A 16,043-nucleotide genomic window follows, 5' to 3' on the forward strand; every position below is an offset into this window, starting at 1 on the left:
TATATTAAACGTGGGCTTTGGTGCTGGTGATCCCCCTCTTACAGATCATAGCGGCTCAAAATATGTGCTTTCAGAGTCCTTGTTACGGTCCTTTAGAAGTATTTTTAAATTGTTTTGCCAATTGTAATTTTGTACGTATTTGAAAATGTAGGTCAGTGTTCCTGAAGGTTGCCTGTTGGGAACTCTTATGTAGAAGGGTTGAGTTGTTATGGTGACAAGCCCATGATAAAGGCTTTAGACCTAGATGGCTCATTGGGAAAAGGTATGTCAGACGCCATAGGCATGATCTCTTTATATAAAAATGTATAGCAAAGGCAGTAAGTCTGACTAATATGTTTTGAAAATTATATGTTAAAGTAAAAAGGCTTTTAAGGGTGCCAAAACCTTGGTTGGAGATGCTTACTTTGGTGATCCTTGTTAAACGTTCTTAAATGGGTGTAATTGTGTACATAGTTTGTACTTCCATGCATGTCTACTTGATTTTTTGCCTTGTGGTAAAACGTATGGACAATACAGTATAGTTATGGTGATAAGCCAATGATAAAGGCTAGAGGTCAGATTGGCTCATTGGGAAGTTATGTCAGATGCTGTAGGTCTGATGTTTTTATTATATTAAGTAAGGCAAAAGTAGTAGATCAGACACATTTATTATGGAAAACATATTTCAAAGCAAGGAACCTTTTAGTGTGACAACTTTCTAAAGCCTGCAGACAATTTGTTAAATGGAATCTTACAAATTACTATCTCTCCTTGTATATTTTAGTTTGTACAGTGACACTGGCATATGTATCTTAACATATGGTTTTGTTTTAATACATACCCTAACTCATAAATCAATTTCTAGGTATTTGCATCATTTATCATTGTTGTGCCACTCCAGGATGACCAACACATTGCTTCTAAACCTAGCTGCCATTTTGGAACTTTAAAACAATGACACTCAGTAAATACCTTTAAAAGAGGTCTGCCTGCTCTTTGTTGTTGTTTGTTTGCTCTATTTAATATTTTATGCAAACATATGCCCGGCACTTTTAGTTGGTGGCATATTTTCTTTTCTTTTAATTCATCTTTAGTTGGCTTGTTGAGTTTGAGCAGGTGTTTCACGGTAACAGGTAAGTAAGTAAATGCAAGAATAAGTCAACGGGTGGACGAATAAATGAATGAATGAATGAATGAATGAATGAATGGATGCATGAGTGCAAGGATGAGTGATGTATTGTATAGGCCATGACTTAAGTGCCTAAATTCACCATTAACAGAAGATGAATTTCATTCGTAAGCCACAACTATTAGCATTGCCTTTGCTTATTTTTGGTATCCTATGTATATTTGAGATTCTTCTCCCCATCGAATTTGGCAATGTGAAATGTAGGTTGAGGTAATAGAGATACTTAATTTCTGTTTTGGCTTTACACAGTACTTTATTGTTTAAAGAGTGTTGTAGTCTGCTTTGAAGCTCCATTTATCTGACTTTTAAAGACCTTTTTATGTAGTGTGAACAATAAGGAGTATATGTATTGTCCTATCTTTTCAGCATTCCTTAGTCTAACATTAATTGCAGCCAAGATGGAGGTCCTGTTGTTGGGGCCATGATATAGTAAAAAATATATCCTGCCTTGGTTAATTGTACTTTCCCAATTTTTGTAAAGCTGCTCTTATGTAAAAAAAAATTTAAACACTTAGTGATTTGGAATGTCCTCACTACTAGATCCTACATTTAAATAGTGGTCCAGTGGGGTGTTGGCAGACTCATTCAGTTGAAGCAAGCATTGCTTTTCATTCTACCCGAACCTCACAAGATAGAAATGGGAGCCCAGATTAATGCTAAACTGACTATGCTAACTTACTGAATCTGGGCCTGTCCTTCTGTGAGATTTAACATTGACAGATGTTGTAAAATAGCAGTACGTTTAGGACTTGTACTCTGGAAAATTAAACTTCATGCTGCCAGTCAGTAGTAGTGTATAAAATTATACTTTAAAGCTTTGTGCTGGATCTTCAACTGTGTCTTAAGGTCGGCTCCACCACATTTAATGGTGAAAATCTACAGACATCCCAAAACATAGTATCCGCTATATTTTCAAGTGCCTCAATGTTGATTGACAAGGAGACACAACATAACGTTAGTTGGCAGTCCGTGGTCCTCAACTTTGGATTGGTTTGAATGAATAGAATCATGCCATTGTCATTTTCGTCCAATTTAGAAAAGTTCCTAAGCTATTTTTTTTTTTGTCAGACGTACTATTTTACTTTGTTGTACCCGCATACTCTTATCTTCTTTGAGCTGTTAACTTGGTACACCGTACAAATCCTAAATAAATACAGTAAATTAAATAAATAATATATAAACCACTCAAACTTTGTTAAAGTATCATGTAAGTGTTACACCTGAATAGTACTTGTCATTTCTTTCTTTCAGCTTGGTCATTAGCACATGTTATTTCATATTTGATGTGGAATCTTAATAAAGAATAGATTATTTCTTCTTTGATCATCTGTTTGGATTCTGTTAATTCACCTTTTAACGTTATAAGATTGCTGTGCTTCCAGCATTCAGCGACCAAGAATCTCCCTAATTTGAAATTAAGAAAACTACAATTATTATTGCAAATCTTTTTAATTTGCTGTAGAAATTTTTATAGGTAAATTCAAATCCTAAAACAAAGCATTAGATTGGGTTGCTGAGGTTTTTCAATTGTCAAGTGATTGTAATTTGGTATTACGGCCACATCTAAAAATCTGTTTAGTGTTTCAGAAGAATGTTTATCAAAAATGTTAAAGTTTTAAACAATTCATTAGGGTTAGTCGAGTGAGATGCCATTTCACTATTTATTTCAGCAGCTCTTTATTTTTTTGTAACCGGCATGGACTGTTCACGTTCACAAGCATTTATTTTATTGAAATTGATATAATGGCAAAATGAAATCCAGTTCATATTGAAATACTGGTATTTTATTCTTTAGAAGACTGCTGTCTGTCCTCATTCTATTTACTCCATTTCTGAAAGGCATAGGGCCCTATTCACAAAGGTAAATATAGAAGTGTATGTTTACTCATGAGTATATTTACTGCTAGACTGAGGTGATACTGTATACTTGCTATTCACCGTTTAAAAGTATAGATTTACAATTGGGTGTTGAATTGCATGCCTCTACCCTTCAAATCAGAGGGTGGAGTCGCCCACAACCGAATTCATGAGTATAAAGTTCCTAATAATTTTACGCATGTAAGTGAAGATTTCTACCACCGTAGCAGAGATACCACTATTGAAAAGTACAGGGAAAGTATACATGTAAATAAAATGGTACAGAACATGAACTATACAATTAAATGTGTATTAAATAATGAATTTAAATATATTCAATATAAATATATTTAAATATAAAAATCCCACTCTTAATATAATTTCTTTTTTCTGGTATGTTGAACACTTTGTTACTAAAGTAATTAATTTGCTATAAATGTGTAGTACATTTTTACGTTGAAATAATTTTATTATTTCAGCATTCATTTATGTGGTGAGCTGTTTTATTTCCCAGACACCTTTATTTCCTGGAGTTTGTTTAAGTACCTGTGAGTGGCCATTTTTGCTGCTTGTCTTACTCCAAGTCTGGGTATAAATGTATATTTTTTCCTGTTTTTACACCCTTACGACTAGTAACTTTAGCAGTGTAGTTTGAGAATATCAATGGTCGTATTTATTTGTGGGTGTGTTTTTGTGTTAGTGGGAGTGTTGGTCTCATAACTGCTCCTATTTAGTAATATGTATTACTGATTTTGTAGCCACTCACACATTCACTACTAAAAGATATACATACACGTGCAGAGGTATCCGCAACCATGGCAGGTATCCCCGCACAGAAAATAATGTAATTATGGAGGTGTAGATCTCAGGCCGTAAGTTTATGAAAAGGATTTTGTAGTACATTAGTTGTATTACAGTAGTACTACTTTACGTTCTTCAAAATGCAGTTTGTGACTAGGCCCAATAGAATTTCTGCTCACTACTAACTACCCGTTTTGTGGAATATTTTTGAAAAAATGACATTACATATAAAAAGTGTTGAACTTCAATCATGCATATGTCCCTGTGTAGACATATAGATGTGCATTTTCTTTTTTGTGCAAAAGTACATTTTCTGTCTGCACCATGAACAACATGATTAAAACAAAATGTGAATACATGAATATTTATGCCTTCTTGAAATTCCAACTTATGTGTGTAAGTAAATGGATATGTGGCAGGTACTCACCAATATTGTTCAATGCAACTCTCTCTGATAAAGAAACGTATCCATTGAAAATGTTAACAATATGCAAACTTTTCAACTTCCACCCCTTGACATAAACAAGATGGCTACCAAATTGTTTGGTAGATGGCATCTAATGATTTTATTATCTCTTTGCTTGCAGGAGATACAGCTGGAGCATGCGAGACAAGCCTTTGTTCAGCGTGACAGTGATCGGACAGGCACTGTCAATGCAATGGACTTTCGTGATATAATGGTCACCATCCGGCCTCATGTGCTGACTCCGTTTGTAGAACAATGTCTAGTTGCTGTAAGTTGCAAATTCTTATTGACATTAACGTGTGGTTTATTATGGTTCTCACTGAGAATAATGTCCAATTTGAACTTTTAAACTGCAGTACCAAATGGCTGCTGCATCTTTCTTTATTCATTCATTTACACAGTAATCTCATACATTCAGTTGGTTTGATGCTTAGTCCAAACTAATCTGTTTAAAAACATTTTCTGACTACAAATGTGTGCAGATGAAGAATTGTCTGAAAGTTTACAACCAGCTCACAGCGTACGTTATCGAAGGTTACACGTGTGGTGTTAAATTCTGGCAGAATCTAGAATTGATTGAATTGTATGAGCTGATTCCGATAAAGGAGAAATGAAGTATCTAAGAAAAGTGATTTCTAATTGATCATTTGACATAGTTGGTTCGTTGTGCACCGTAAAAAAATAGTACGTTTCTGAAGTCATTGGGTGACCTATAAGTAGTGTTAAGGAATTGTTTTGTAATGTTTTTCCCTTAGTTGTTGTGCGTTCTTCATCTTGATGTCCCACTCTGAATTAGCTACTGCAGATGACCTGTTTAGACTTTAATGTACATGGAAAGGGTGTTGGACCTGACATCATTGGCATGGTTTTCACCCAACGTTTTGCCTTCAATCAGCCTTTTTTTGCTGATTCAGGACTCTGCACACTTTACCACTGCTAACCAGTGCTAACATTATTTCTTTAAAAAACATGTGCAGATTGGCTTTTTCACAATTGGCACATTTAATTTATTTAAAGTCCCTATTAAAGTAGTACTACATGTACCCACGCCATGTAAATTGAATACTGCCAATGGGCCTGCAGCACTCTTTGTGCCACCCCCTTAAGTAGCTTATCTGAAAGAGACACGTTAGTGATAGATGCCTTACCTTAGAATAATCCCCAGGCATCAGGCTGGATCCAGAAAGATTTGCTTAGCAGTACCCCTGCGCGTCGGTAGGTGGTGTCGAGCGGCTCCGCATCCGTCACTGGCGTCGTGGGCGCCGAGATGACGTCACGGAGACTACTTAGGCGCCACCCGTGCGCCTAAGTAGTCAGTTCCTTCTTTTTCCGCGCCGAAAGCGCAGAACCGGATTGAGCACGTACCCCAGTCATTTTTTGACTACTTTTTTGAGACTTTTGTCTCTTCTCGTCTCCTGGTGCACGTAGGGATGCCTGGATTTGAGTCTTGTGGGTCGTGCCGGTGTAACATGTCTGTGACGGACCCCCACGATGTGTGCCTCTACTGCCTGGAGACCGAGTCGAGCCATGGCCCAGAAGGCCTTGCGAGGGCCACTCCCGGGACCGGAGCCGTCGCTCCTCGGACTCGAAGTCTTCGCCTTCAGATTCCGGTAAGCGACGCCATAAAAAGAAGTCGAAGAGTGCTTGCTCTCAGACGTCCCCTGTTGCTCCCCGGAGGCGGACGAGGGGGACACGGGCTCCACCCCTGCGGTTACTCTGGAGCCAGGGAGTCCCGCTGTCTACCCGCTATACCCGGAACAGATGCAAGAGTTTCTTGCTGCCATGGACAGCCTTTTTAGGCTCCAGGCTCCCACCTGTGCGCCTTCGAGCCCTGCGGTCTCCTGTCCAGATCCTGTTGGCCCGGCTGCTCCGCCACCAGCGCAGCCCTGGCACCACAAGATCCTGCACGGCCAGCTCCGGCCCCAGTGCCACGAGGTGCAGTGCCGCTGGCTCCGGCCCAGGTGCTGCCCTCGCCTCTGGCCCCGGCTCCGCCACAGGCACCGCACTGGGTGGCGTTTATCCCACCCCTGCCCCGGTTCTCGGACCATTTCGTTCCGACCTGGGATCCGTATTGGGATATGGCTCCGGCTCGGCCCGACCGGCACTGTTCCCGACGCCGCTTGCCCCCTCTCCGGCCCTGCCTTCGCAGCCTGCTCCCTCTACTCCTGAGCCGGACGAGGACTGGGACAGCTTCGAGGACCCACTTGCCTGGCAATGTGACTCCGAGCAGGATTTTGTGGACGACCTTCAAGATGCCAGCGAGCTTGATATGTCTTCTGACCCGGGTTTGCCTCTCCGCCTACTATGGAGTTGGGCGCTTCCTATACCATGGTGCTGCGTCGGGCTGAGGAGGTTCTCAATCTCAACATCCCTACGGTGGCCCTTAAGACCAACCTCCTTACGGAGGTACTCCAGGCGGCGTCTACGCCGTCGGAGCCGATGCTCTCTTTCAATGAGGCTCTCACCGAAGTCCTCTTGGGCACTTGGTTGCGACCGGCCTCGGGGGCGCCAGTGGATAAAAACGTCGCCAGGCGTCATCGCCCAGTGCCTGGTGACCCCGCCTTCTTGACCACTCACCCCACGCCTGAGAGCCTGGTCATTCGGGCCTCGACGTTGCAGAGTGCCTTTCGCACGGCTCCGCCGGATAAGGGCTCTAAAAGGCTAGACTAATTTGGCAAGAGGTTGTCCTCCTCCGCCAGCTTGGGGTTGCGGTCAGTTAACACCGTCTGCTTTTTGGGCTGTTACTCCCACGCTGTGTGGGATTCAGTAGCTGAGGTCTTGCCTCAGTGTTCCGAGGAGGTCCAGGCTTTCCTTTCCCAAGCAATTGCGGAAGGCAAGGATGCGGCGAAGTTTGCCTTCAGGTGTGGCTTGTTAATGCTCTGGAGCGTTTTAAAGACTCTCGGGCCACGGCCAAGTCTTTGGGTCTTTCCACAAAGAATCCTGCCACGACCGGGTTTTGTTCCTTTCGTGGCCAGGGCAGGGGCACCCAGGCATGCTCTTCCGGCAAGCCTGAGCAGAACCAGCCTCAGCGCGGCCGCAGATTCCGCAGGTCGGGTCTGGTAACCAGCGTGTGGGTCAGTTCACTTCCACCCCACTGCTTTTGCCTCTAAACCTTCCTAATCCGGGCTTCAGGGAGCACCCCACGCCAGTGGGTGGCAAGATACGCCACCACCTCCACCACTGGTGCAAAATTACTTCGGACAAGTGGGTGCTGCAGATCATCGGGCACGGTTACGCACTCCCCTTTCTGTCCTCTCCTCCGGCCATGCCGCCCCGGCACCACCGCATGTCGGGGGATCATTTGGCTCTTCTCAGTCAAGAAGTCTCGGCCCTCCTGGCCAAGGGGGCCATCAAGCGCGTTCCTGGGCCAGAAGTAGGACGTGGTTGTTATTCCCACTACTATCAGATCCCCAAGCAGGACAAGGGGGGCCTGCGCCCCATCTTGGACCTCCAGGATGTCAATCGCTTCCTCCGGAAGGAGACGTTCGAGATGCTGGCTCTGGCTCAGGTCCTGGCTGCCCTGGAGACTGGATGTTGGCGTTGGACTTGCAGGATGCGTATTTTCACATCCCTTTCCTGCCAGCCCACCCGTGCTACCTGCGGTTCATGGTAGTCCAGGAGCATTTTCAGTTTGCCATGCTCCCCTTCGGCCTTACCAGTGCCCCTCGGGTGTTCACGAAGATGATGGTGGTAGTCACAGCTCATCTGCACAGGTCAGGGGTATCAGTCTTCCCCTACCTGGACGACTGGTTGTTGAAGGCGGGCTCGCCCCAGGCGGTCATCACCCACCTTCAGACTATGGCCGACTTCCTGCACTTGCTGGGGTTCTCCATCAACGTGCCAAATTGGCACCGGAGTCCCTCTCAGAAGCTCCCCTTCATCGTAGCGGTTCTGGATTTGACTCGGTTTCGGGTCTATCCTCCCAAGCAGCGAGTCCGGGATATTCAGGCTGATTCCAATCTTTCAGTCTCTATCCCGGGTTTTAGTCAGGATGACCCTCCGGCTACTGGGCCTGATGGCCTCCTGCCCTCCTGCATTCTGCTAGTGCAACATGCCAGATGGCATATACGGGCTCTGCAGTGGGACCTGAAGTTCTAGTGGGCACAGCATCGGGGCGACCTGTCCGATCATGTCCAGATCTCGGAGGGCACTTGCAGTGGTGGCTCACGAATCGCGATTGGGTCAATGGCAGATCCCTCTCCCTTCCCCAACTGGAGCACACAGTGGTGACGGATGCGTCCCTCCTGGGATGGGGAGGCCATTTGGGAGAGGCAGAGATCAGAGGCCTCTGGTCTCCGGCGGAGCCCTGGCTCCATATAAACCTGCTGGAACTGCGGGCGATCAGACTTGCACTGAAGGCATTCCTTCCCTTTGTCCGGGGAGGTGTAGTGCAGGTGTTCACGAACGACACCACCATCATGTGGTATTGCCACAAACAGGGTGGGGTGGGGTGGGGTCATGGACCCTATGTCAGGAGGCTCTGCTCCTCTGGACATGGCTGGAACATCAAGGCATTACCTTGGTGGCTCAACACCTGGCAGGTTCTCTGAACGCCAGGGCAGATGAACTCAGCCGCTGGTGCTTGATGGATCACGAATGGTGTCTGAACTCGGACGTGGCGCAAGGTCTCTTTCTGCAGTGGGGAGAGCCTTGGTTAGAGCTATTCACCACAGAAGAGAACGCGCAATGTCATCAGTTCTGCGCTTTGGAATTTCCAAGGTGGCACTCACTTGGCAATGCTTTTCGTCGCGAGTGGAGTTGCGGTCTGTTGTACGCCTTTCCGCCTATACAACTTCTGCCCAGAGTGCTGAAGAAGATCAGGTGCGACCGAGTCCAAGTTATTCTTGTGGCTCCGGACTGGGCTCGAAGAGTTTGGTATCTCGAGCTACTCAGTATGAGCAACGATCCCCCGATCTGACTGCTTCTTCGGGAGGGTCTTCTGTCGCAGCAACAGGGGGCGGTTCTCCACCCGAACTAGTCCAGCCTCTACCTCCATGCGTGGAGATTGAGCGGCGACAATTGACAGCTTTCGACCTTCCTCCCGAAGTCTGTAATGTCATTCTTGCATCCAGGCATCCCTCCACTAAAATGGTATATGCCTGCTGATGGAACAGATTTGTGGCATGGTGCACAGCAAAGGCTGTGGACCCCCTTTCGGCCCTCTTTCTGAGGTTCTTCTGTTTCTTCTGTCTTTTGCCCAGCAGGGCTCTGCTCTGGGAACTATCAAAGGTTATCTTTCTGCCATTTCCACCTTCCTGATCATTCTTCTCTTTTTAAGTCCCCGGTTGTTAACCGTTTCCTCAAAGACATTACACACACTTCCGTGCCTTTCATAATGCCTCAAGGGGACTTAAACCTTGTCTTGACATATCTGATGTGCGCTCCCTTTGAGTCTCGTCATAACTGTCCTTTACGTCTCCTTACTCTGAAGACGGCTTTCCTGGTAGCTATCACCTCTGCCAGGAGAGTGAGTGAGCACCAGCCGCTTTCTTCTAAACCTCCTTTCCTTTCTGTTCATCTGGACAAGGATGTTTTAAGGACCCGTCCTTCTTTCTTGCCAAAGGTTGTCACGCCCTTCCACATCGGGCAGGCCATCACTCTACCCTCCTTCTTTCGGCCTCCGCTTCCTTCAAGGGAAGAGGAGAGGCTCCACCGTCTGGATCCAAAACGTGCGATCGCATTCTATCTGCGGCGTACACAGCTGTTCCGGGTGGCTGATCAGCTTTTTGTTGGCTACGTGGGTGCCAAAAAAGGTCGGGCTGTGCACAAATGGACCATCTCCCGGTGGGTCGTTCTGTGCATCAAAGCATGTTACTCCTTGGCCAAGAAGGAGCCTCCTGTGGGGCTGCGTGCCCATTCGACTAGGGCGACTGCAGCCACTACTGCCTTGGGACGCGGTGTTCCCTTGCAGGACATTTGTCAGGCAGCTACGTGTGCCTCGCTGCACACGTTTACCAAACACTCCTGCCTTGACAGTCTGGTCCGGAGAGACGGCTTCTTTGGCCGTTCTGTGCTCCGTGACTTTCTGGTGTAATCCTGTTCGCAGACTCGCCACCGGGGTTGGTATTGCTGGGGTATCTATTCTAATGTAAGGAATCTATCACTAATGTGTCTCAGATGCACACGTTACTACTTGTATAACGACATATATGTCCGAGACATTAGTTAGTGATAGATTCCTTACCGCCCCACCCATCCTCGCCGTTCTGCGAACTGATTACTAGGGTTAAGGTCATCCCCTTTTAGGGCCCTAGTTTTATGCACCAATGGTCAGTTTCTTGCATGGCTCTTCATTTCGGCACGGAAAGTCGTGTACAGAACTAACGTCAGCATGCATGGGTGGTGCCTAAGTAGTCTCCATGACTTCATCCCGGTGCTCACGACGCCAGTTACTGACGCGGAGCCGCACAATGCCACCTACCAAAGCGCAGGGGTACTGCTAAGCGAAACTTTCCGGATCCAGTCTGACGCCTGGGGATTATTCTAAGGTAAGGAATCTATCACTAACTAATGTCTCTTACAGATATATTGTTACACAAGTAGTAACTTGTGCTTTTATCATGTCTCCGGCCTGCCATTGCAGCCTGTATTTGGAGTTTTTAACTGCCTTTTTTCCCTGCCTAAATAAACGTTTGCCAAGCCTAACTCTTCCTTTGTAATATACATGTCGTAGGTAGGCCATGAACAGCTCATAGGGCAGGTTGCAGTGAATTTAAAAAGTTGAACATGCACTTTTAATATTTACATTTCCTGGTGGTGAAAACTCTTCAATTCGTTTTTCAGTACTGCAAGGCTTGCCTCACCCATAGTATAACATTGGGTTATCATATTGTATTTAATAAGTGATAACTTTCAATTTGGAGCAGGTAGGAATGTCGAGTTTGGTCTAAAAAAAACTTGTAATTTAAATCCCTCTTTAATTGTAAATTTCGATTTTAAGTCACAATTAAAAAAAATCCACTTTTAGAAAGTTGCCATTTTCTTACCCCAGCCATTTGGTGACTGAAGCCTTTATACTTGATCCCATTACTAGGTGTAGCTGGCAAGTTGGTCTTTGTGTATTGCTCCCAGACAGTGAGACAAAGGGAGACTACTTGTTGGCAGAATGGGCCATCTCTGACTTGATAGGGGCCAGCGATGTCACCTACCACACTTGCACATCACAAAGGCCCTGTTTCAGCACACTCATAAAAGTTACACTCAGACTTTTTGCCCACAGCAAAGCTGGGGTTGGGATAGGGAGGCAAGCATTTCTAGACACCTTGGTAGATGGAGGCCTGTAGAAGCTTCTCCCACGTGAAAGTGGGTTCCAAGTATAAGTAGTGGACATGGAGACCCAACTCTTCAATGCACCTCTAGACCAGTGGAGAACTCAGTAGGACTGCTATGCTGCTCCACTGCAAGAGTGACTGCTATTCTGCTGTGAGAATAAATGGACCTGCATCTTGAACCCAAGGCCATGAGATTGACTCCAAGGGCTAATTGGTTGGCCTCCTAATCAGAGCCTCTGGGACAGAAAGGGCTCTAACCACTTTGTACCCTGCACCTGGACTCTGCCTGCTGTGAATCCAGCCCCCCAAGTGGTGCCACCGCAGTCCTGGTAACTTGGTAGTATGCCTGAAGGTTTTCTGCCAATCCCACTGTGGTATTTTAGCAGAACTGACGCAGTGCGACACATCTCCTCGCAGCACCATATTGGAACGGCTGCTGCGTAATGGATGACAAAAGCATGACGCCGCAGCTCTTCAGAATCACCTCTGTGCGCTAGAATGCTCAAGGAAATTAGAGTAACAGCCTGGTCTTGGGCCTTTCCATGACCCCTAGCCAACCCAAGTCCCACCTTTTTCTTTTTTTGTGGCCATGGCTTCCAGGAGTGTCTTTACCTGCCCAGCCACCACGGTACAAAAGCTTCCCAGCTCTTGCATGGCTGAGGACGTGATCCACAGACCTGTGGGTTCGGTAGTCTGAGGTTGTGACAGTCCCCACACCACCCCCACCTTCAGTTTCCAATCCTCTTTAGTTTACCTTCCGACCATCATGGGCATCCAGTGGGCGGCATGTTATGACATCACCTGCACCACTGGAGGTCAATTACATCCAACTGCTGGGTTCTCCAGATTGAAGGGGCTACTCACTCCACCTCGTGACTACCCCTCTTCCCTTGCCACCCAGTGACAGGCTGACTGAGAACCACATATCCTTATTCTGCCAGGAAGTTTAAGCTCTCTTGGCCAAGGAATCCAAAGAGAGGATGCTGGTATCAGAAGTAGGTTATGGTTGCTATTTCCACTACTTTCTGTTGCCAATGATGGATGGAGGCCTTCTTCCTATCCTAGACCTGTGCCCTCTCAATTTATTCCTGATAAAGAAGAAATTCAAAATGCTCACACTTGTTCAAGTCCAGTCTGCCCTGGACCAGGAAGACTGCTTGGTAGCGTTGGGCTTGCAGGACACATACTTCCACATTACTGTCTTGCCTGCCTACAGGCATTATCTGCAGTTCACGGTAGGCCATGAGCAATTTCATCTCACCTTGCTCCCCTTTGGCTTTACCAGCACCCCTCGGTGTTCACTAAGGTGATGGCGGTGGTTGCAGCTCTGCGGAGATCAGGGGTGCCAGTCTTCCTCTATCTTGACGACTGCCTGCTAAAGGCAGGCTCGCCCCCAAGCAGTCATCTTCCATCTCCAGACTACAGCAGACCTGCTGCATTTGCTAGGGTACACTATAAATGTGTCAAAGTCACACATGACCCCTTCTCTAATGCTCCTTTTATTGGAACTATTTGGGACACAGTGTAGATTCGGGCTTATCCTTCCAAACAATGAGTCCAGGATTCAGTTGAGGATGCCAATATTTTAGCCTTGATTTCTGTGACACTGACTGAGGCTGCTGGGCTTCATGGCTTCCTGCAAGTCACTTGTGGGTTCTGCAGTAGGACCTTAAGTTCCAGTCGGAGCAGCATCAGGAGAATCTCTCCAACATGGTCCAGATCTTGGAGGGAACTGCTAAAGATCTGCAGTAGTGGTTAACGTACTGCGATTGGGTCAGTGGCTGACCCCTCTCCAACACGATCTGACAGAGGTGACAGATGCTTAACTCCTGGTTGGGGCAGCCACCTGGGAGAGGTGGAGGTCAGAGGCATCTGGTCTCCGGCAGTATTCAGACTCCACATCAACCTACTGGAGCTTTGGGCGATCCGGCTTGTCGACCAGTTAGTACGAATTAGGTAGGACTGTTTATCTGGACAACATAAACGTCAGAATATCAGAACGGAGTCCACACCTGTCTTTTTAATTTAATTTAATTTTAATTTTTAATTTTAATTTAATTTTAAAATTTTAATTTTAACCTGTCATTAAAGTGTGTTGTCCTAATTCCTAGCTAGCTCAGAGTGAGCATTCTGAACCCCTAGCCTTACAGGGTACCAGATATCATCTGCAATCTCAGAACATGTCCACCAAGGAAATCCTGGAAACCAATCTACCCTTTTGTTGTTACTTTGCATGCCCAAAGGGAGATACAAGAAAGATGTAAATTAGCTTTTCACATTTTTATTGAAGCAGCTGTATTCTTGTGTAAAAAGCAGGATCATCTGCAGTTATCAGTGAGCTGAAACAAAACATATGAACAAGCATTACAGTTATGGTGAAAAAGATAAACAGTTCAACCATTATAACATTGCGGTGGGATTGTGATTCGATTTAGATTTACATTCCTACCGAATACTACCTACACTACCAGAGTATATCTGCCAGGTCTTTTGGGACAACCCAGCCCCCCACACCTGTGTATGATGTATCAAGAAGCCGATCTGATGTAGAGCAGGCAGCCGTCCTTTGCAGGATGGAGATTAGAGTCAGCAGAGCTGCATCTCAGTCACATGAACAGCGTTTCAGAATAATCACCAGAAGTTCTCTTTTGCCGATTTTTGGCTCTGAGAAAAACACTATTCCAGTCTCATTGTGTCAGAGGTGCAGTGCTGATGTGATTGGTTGTCTTTAGACTTAAAGCTTTCTCCAACCGGACAACCGAATGCAAGGGGATCACTTTCAGTGTTCATTAGCCTTGGACAGAGTGTATGAACGACATCATTAAATGCTTACTAAAAAATGTGCTGCAAGCAGAATAATGGCTAAATATGTTATTGTGTAAGTACAAGGCATGTAAAAAGTCACTGTTTGGAAAAAGATGTCAAATTTAAAACTAACCAAAATTGAGACTTGTGCACTTACCCTTTTGAAGCTTACAACACCCACTCCCTTGGTCGAAGGGAGACTCTTTATTCAAATTGAAACTTAAAACCTAGACTAAATAAAATCAAGCAATATATACGGCTAATGATTATAAAATTAATATAAAATGCACTTTAATAATGAAAGCCATAATGCATATCAATATCAATTAAAAACACAATTGTTAAAAGTGAAATAAAAATCAATTTCAGATTATAAACAAGATGTTGAATTAAAAAATAGGAGGCTCCCAAAATGTTTTCCTTGTTTGGTGAGTCAATAGGATCCAAGAAGAAACCCTCCACTGTAGATGAGCTTTCACAGCTACTGGTTGCAGCTTCATAATTGTATTTGGTGGTATGTACTCAAACAAATTTTGCCTTTATTTGACAACGGTTATACCAAAAATAGGACACTGAGATGGGCAATTTTTGTTTTTGGAAAGTTTAATTTGTGGCAATGTTTAGCAAATCTCAAAACAGTGGAATCTACTCCGGCTAAGTGTGTATTTAAGTCATCATCCATAAGATGTGTGATCAACAAAGAACAATGCTTCTGAGTCAGTTCCATGTAAAATTGATGTTACTTGGGCAGAGAACTGACCATGGTGGTTCCTATACCGTAGAGCAGAGGTCTTCAAACCTTTTAATGCAGAGACCCCCTTCTCAAACGTTTTTAGGCGTAAGGACCCCCTTCTGATGAAAATTTCTAGAACCTGGAAAAACAAGGAGAAATTAGACCATTTCTCCTCAGCTAGGGAGGCGTCTGTTTTTGGAGCTGCCCCTGGTTTACATGATTTTGTAAATATGGAGCAGCATCAAAATCCATGGGTGTTGCATGGGAACCCCACACAAATCCCATGGAACACCTTCTTAACGCAGTGTAAGGAAACGCAGTGACTTGTGCTGCTATGTCTTTGCACAGCCTCATAGATACGGTTGAGACGCTGGCACCGCCGGACCGTCAAAAGTGAAGCTATGGTGCTGAAAGCCTCTCATAAATGAGCCACAAAATATTCTTTACCTTTTTAGGTCTTTCATTATTAGGTATCTACATATAAAATAATGGGCAGCGTATATGAAAAATAAATGTTAAAAGTTGTTAGTGGGAAATGCACTGTAGTACATTATGAAACTTCTATTAGTTAATGCACTGCAGAGGTCTGTGTGTAACCAGAGAGCCACAGAATTAAATCTTGATTGGTGCAGTGGAGAATAGTGACGTGTATTTTTAGTGCTACGAGGTCACAGCCTATGACAGTAAGCACTGTAAATATGTAAGTCATTATCTTACAGTGTGTGTAATGCAAGTATAAAGTATAGTGCTGCAAAACGTGCAAAGAGCTTTACAATAAAATGGTGCTTCCAAAATGTAGATTTTAGTAATACGAATAAACAAAATGGACAAGTCCTTCTACTGGTTTTCAAGTCTGCGGTCTTGCCCAAAACCTTTATAGAGAGGAGCGCAAACAACTGCAAGTAGTTTTAGGAAACCCCTCACCCACCTACCTAGTAGGTG

General features: G+C 44.9%; 1 protein-coding gene across 1 annotated transcript in view; it reads left to right on the top strand.

The window, feature by feature from the left end:
* Nucleotides 1–16,043, top strand: part of SLC25A13 (solute carrier family 25 member 13) — a 785,732-nt gene that overhangs the window by 292,376 nt on the left and 477,313 nt on the right. Inside the window, exon 6 of the mRNA XM_086941927.1 lies at nt 4,414–4,560. Coding sequence (XP_086798053.1) covers nt 4,414–4,560 — 147 coding nt within the window. The remainder of the gene's footprint in view (nt 1–4,413; nt 4,561–16,043) is intronic.

Source organism: Lissotriton vulgaris, chromosome 10, assembly GCF_964263255.1.
Source record: "Lissotriton vulgaris chromosome 10, aLisVul1.2, whole genome shotgun sequence".
NCBI classification, from domain to species: domain Eukaryota; kingdom Metazoa; phylum Chordata; class Amphibia; order Caudata; family Salamandridae; genus Lissotriton; species Lissotriton vulgaris.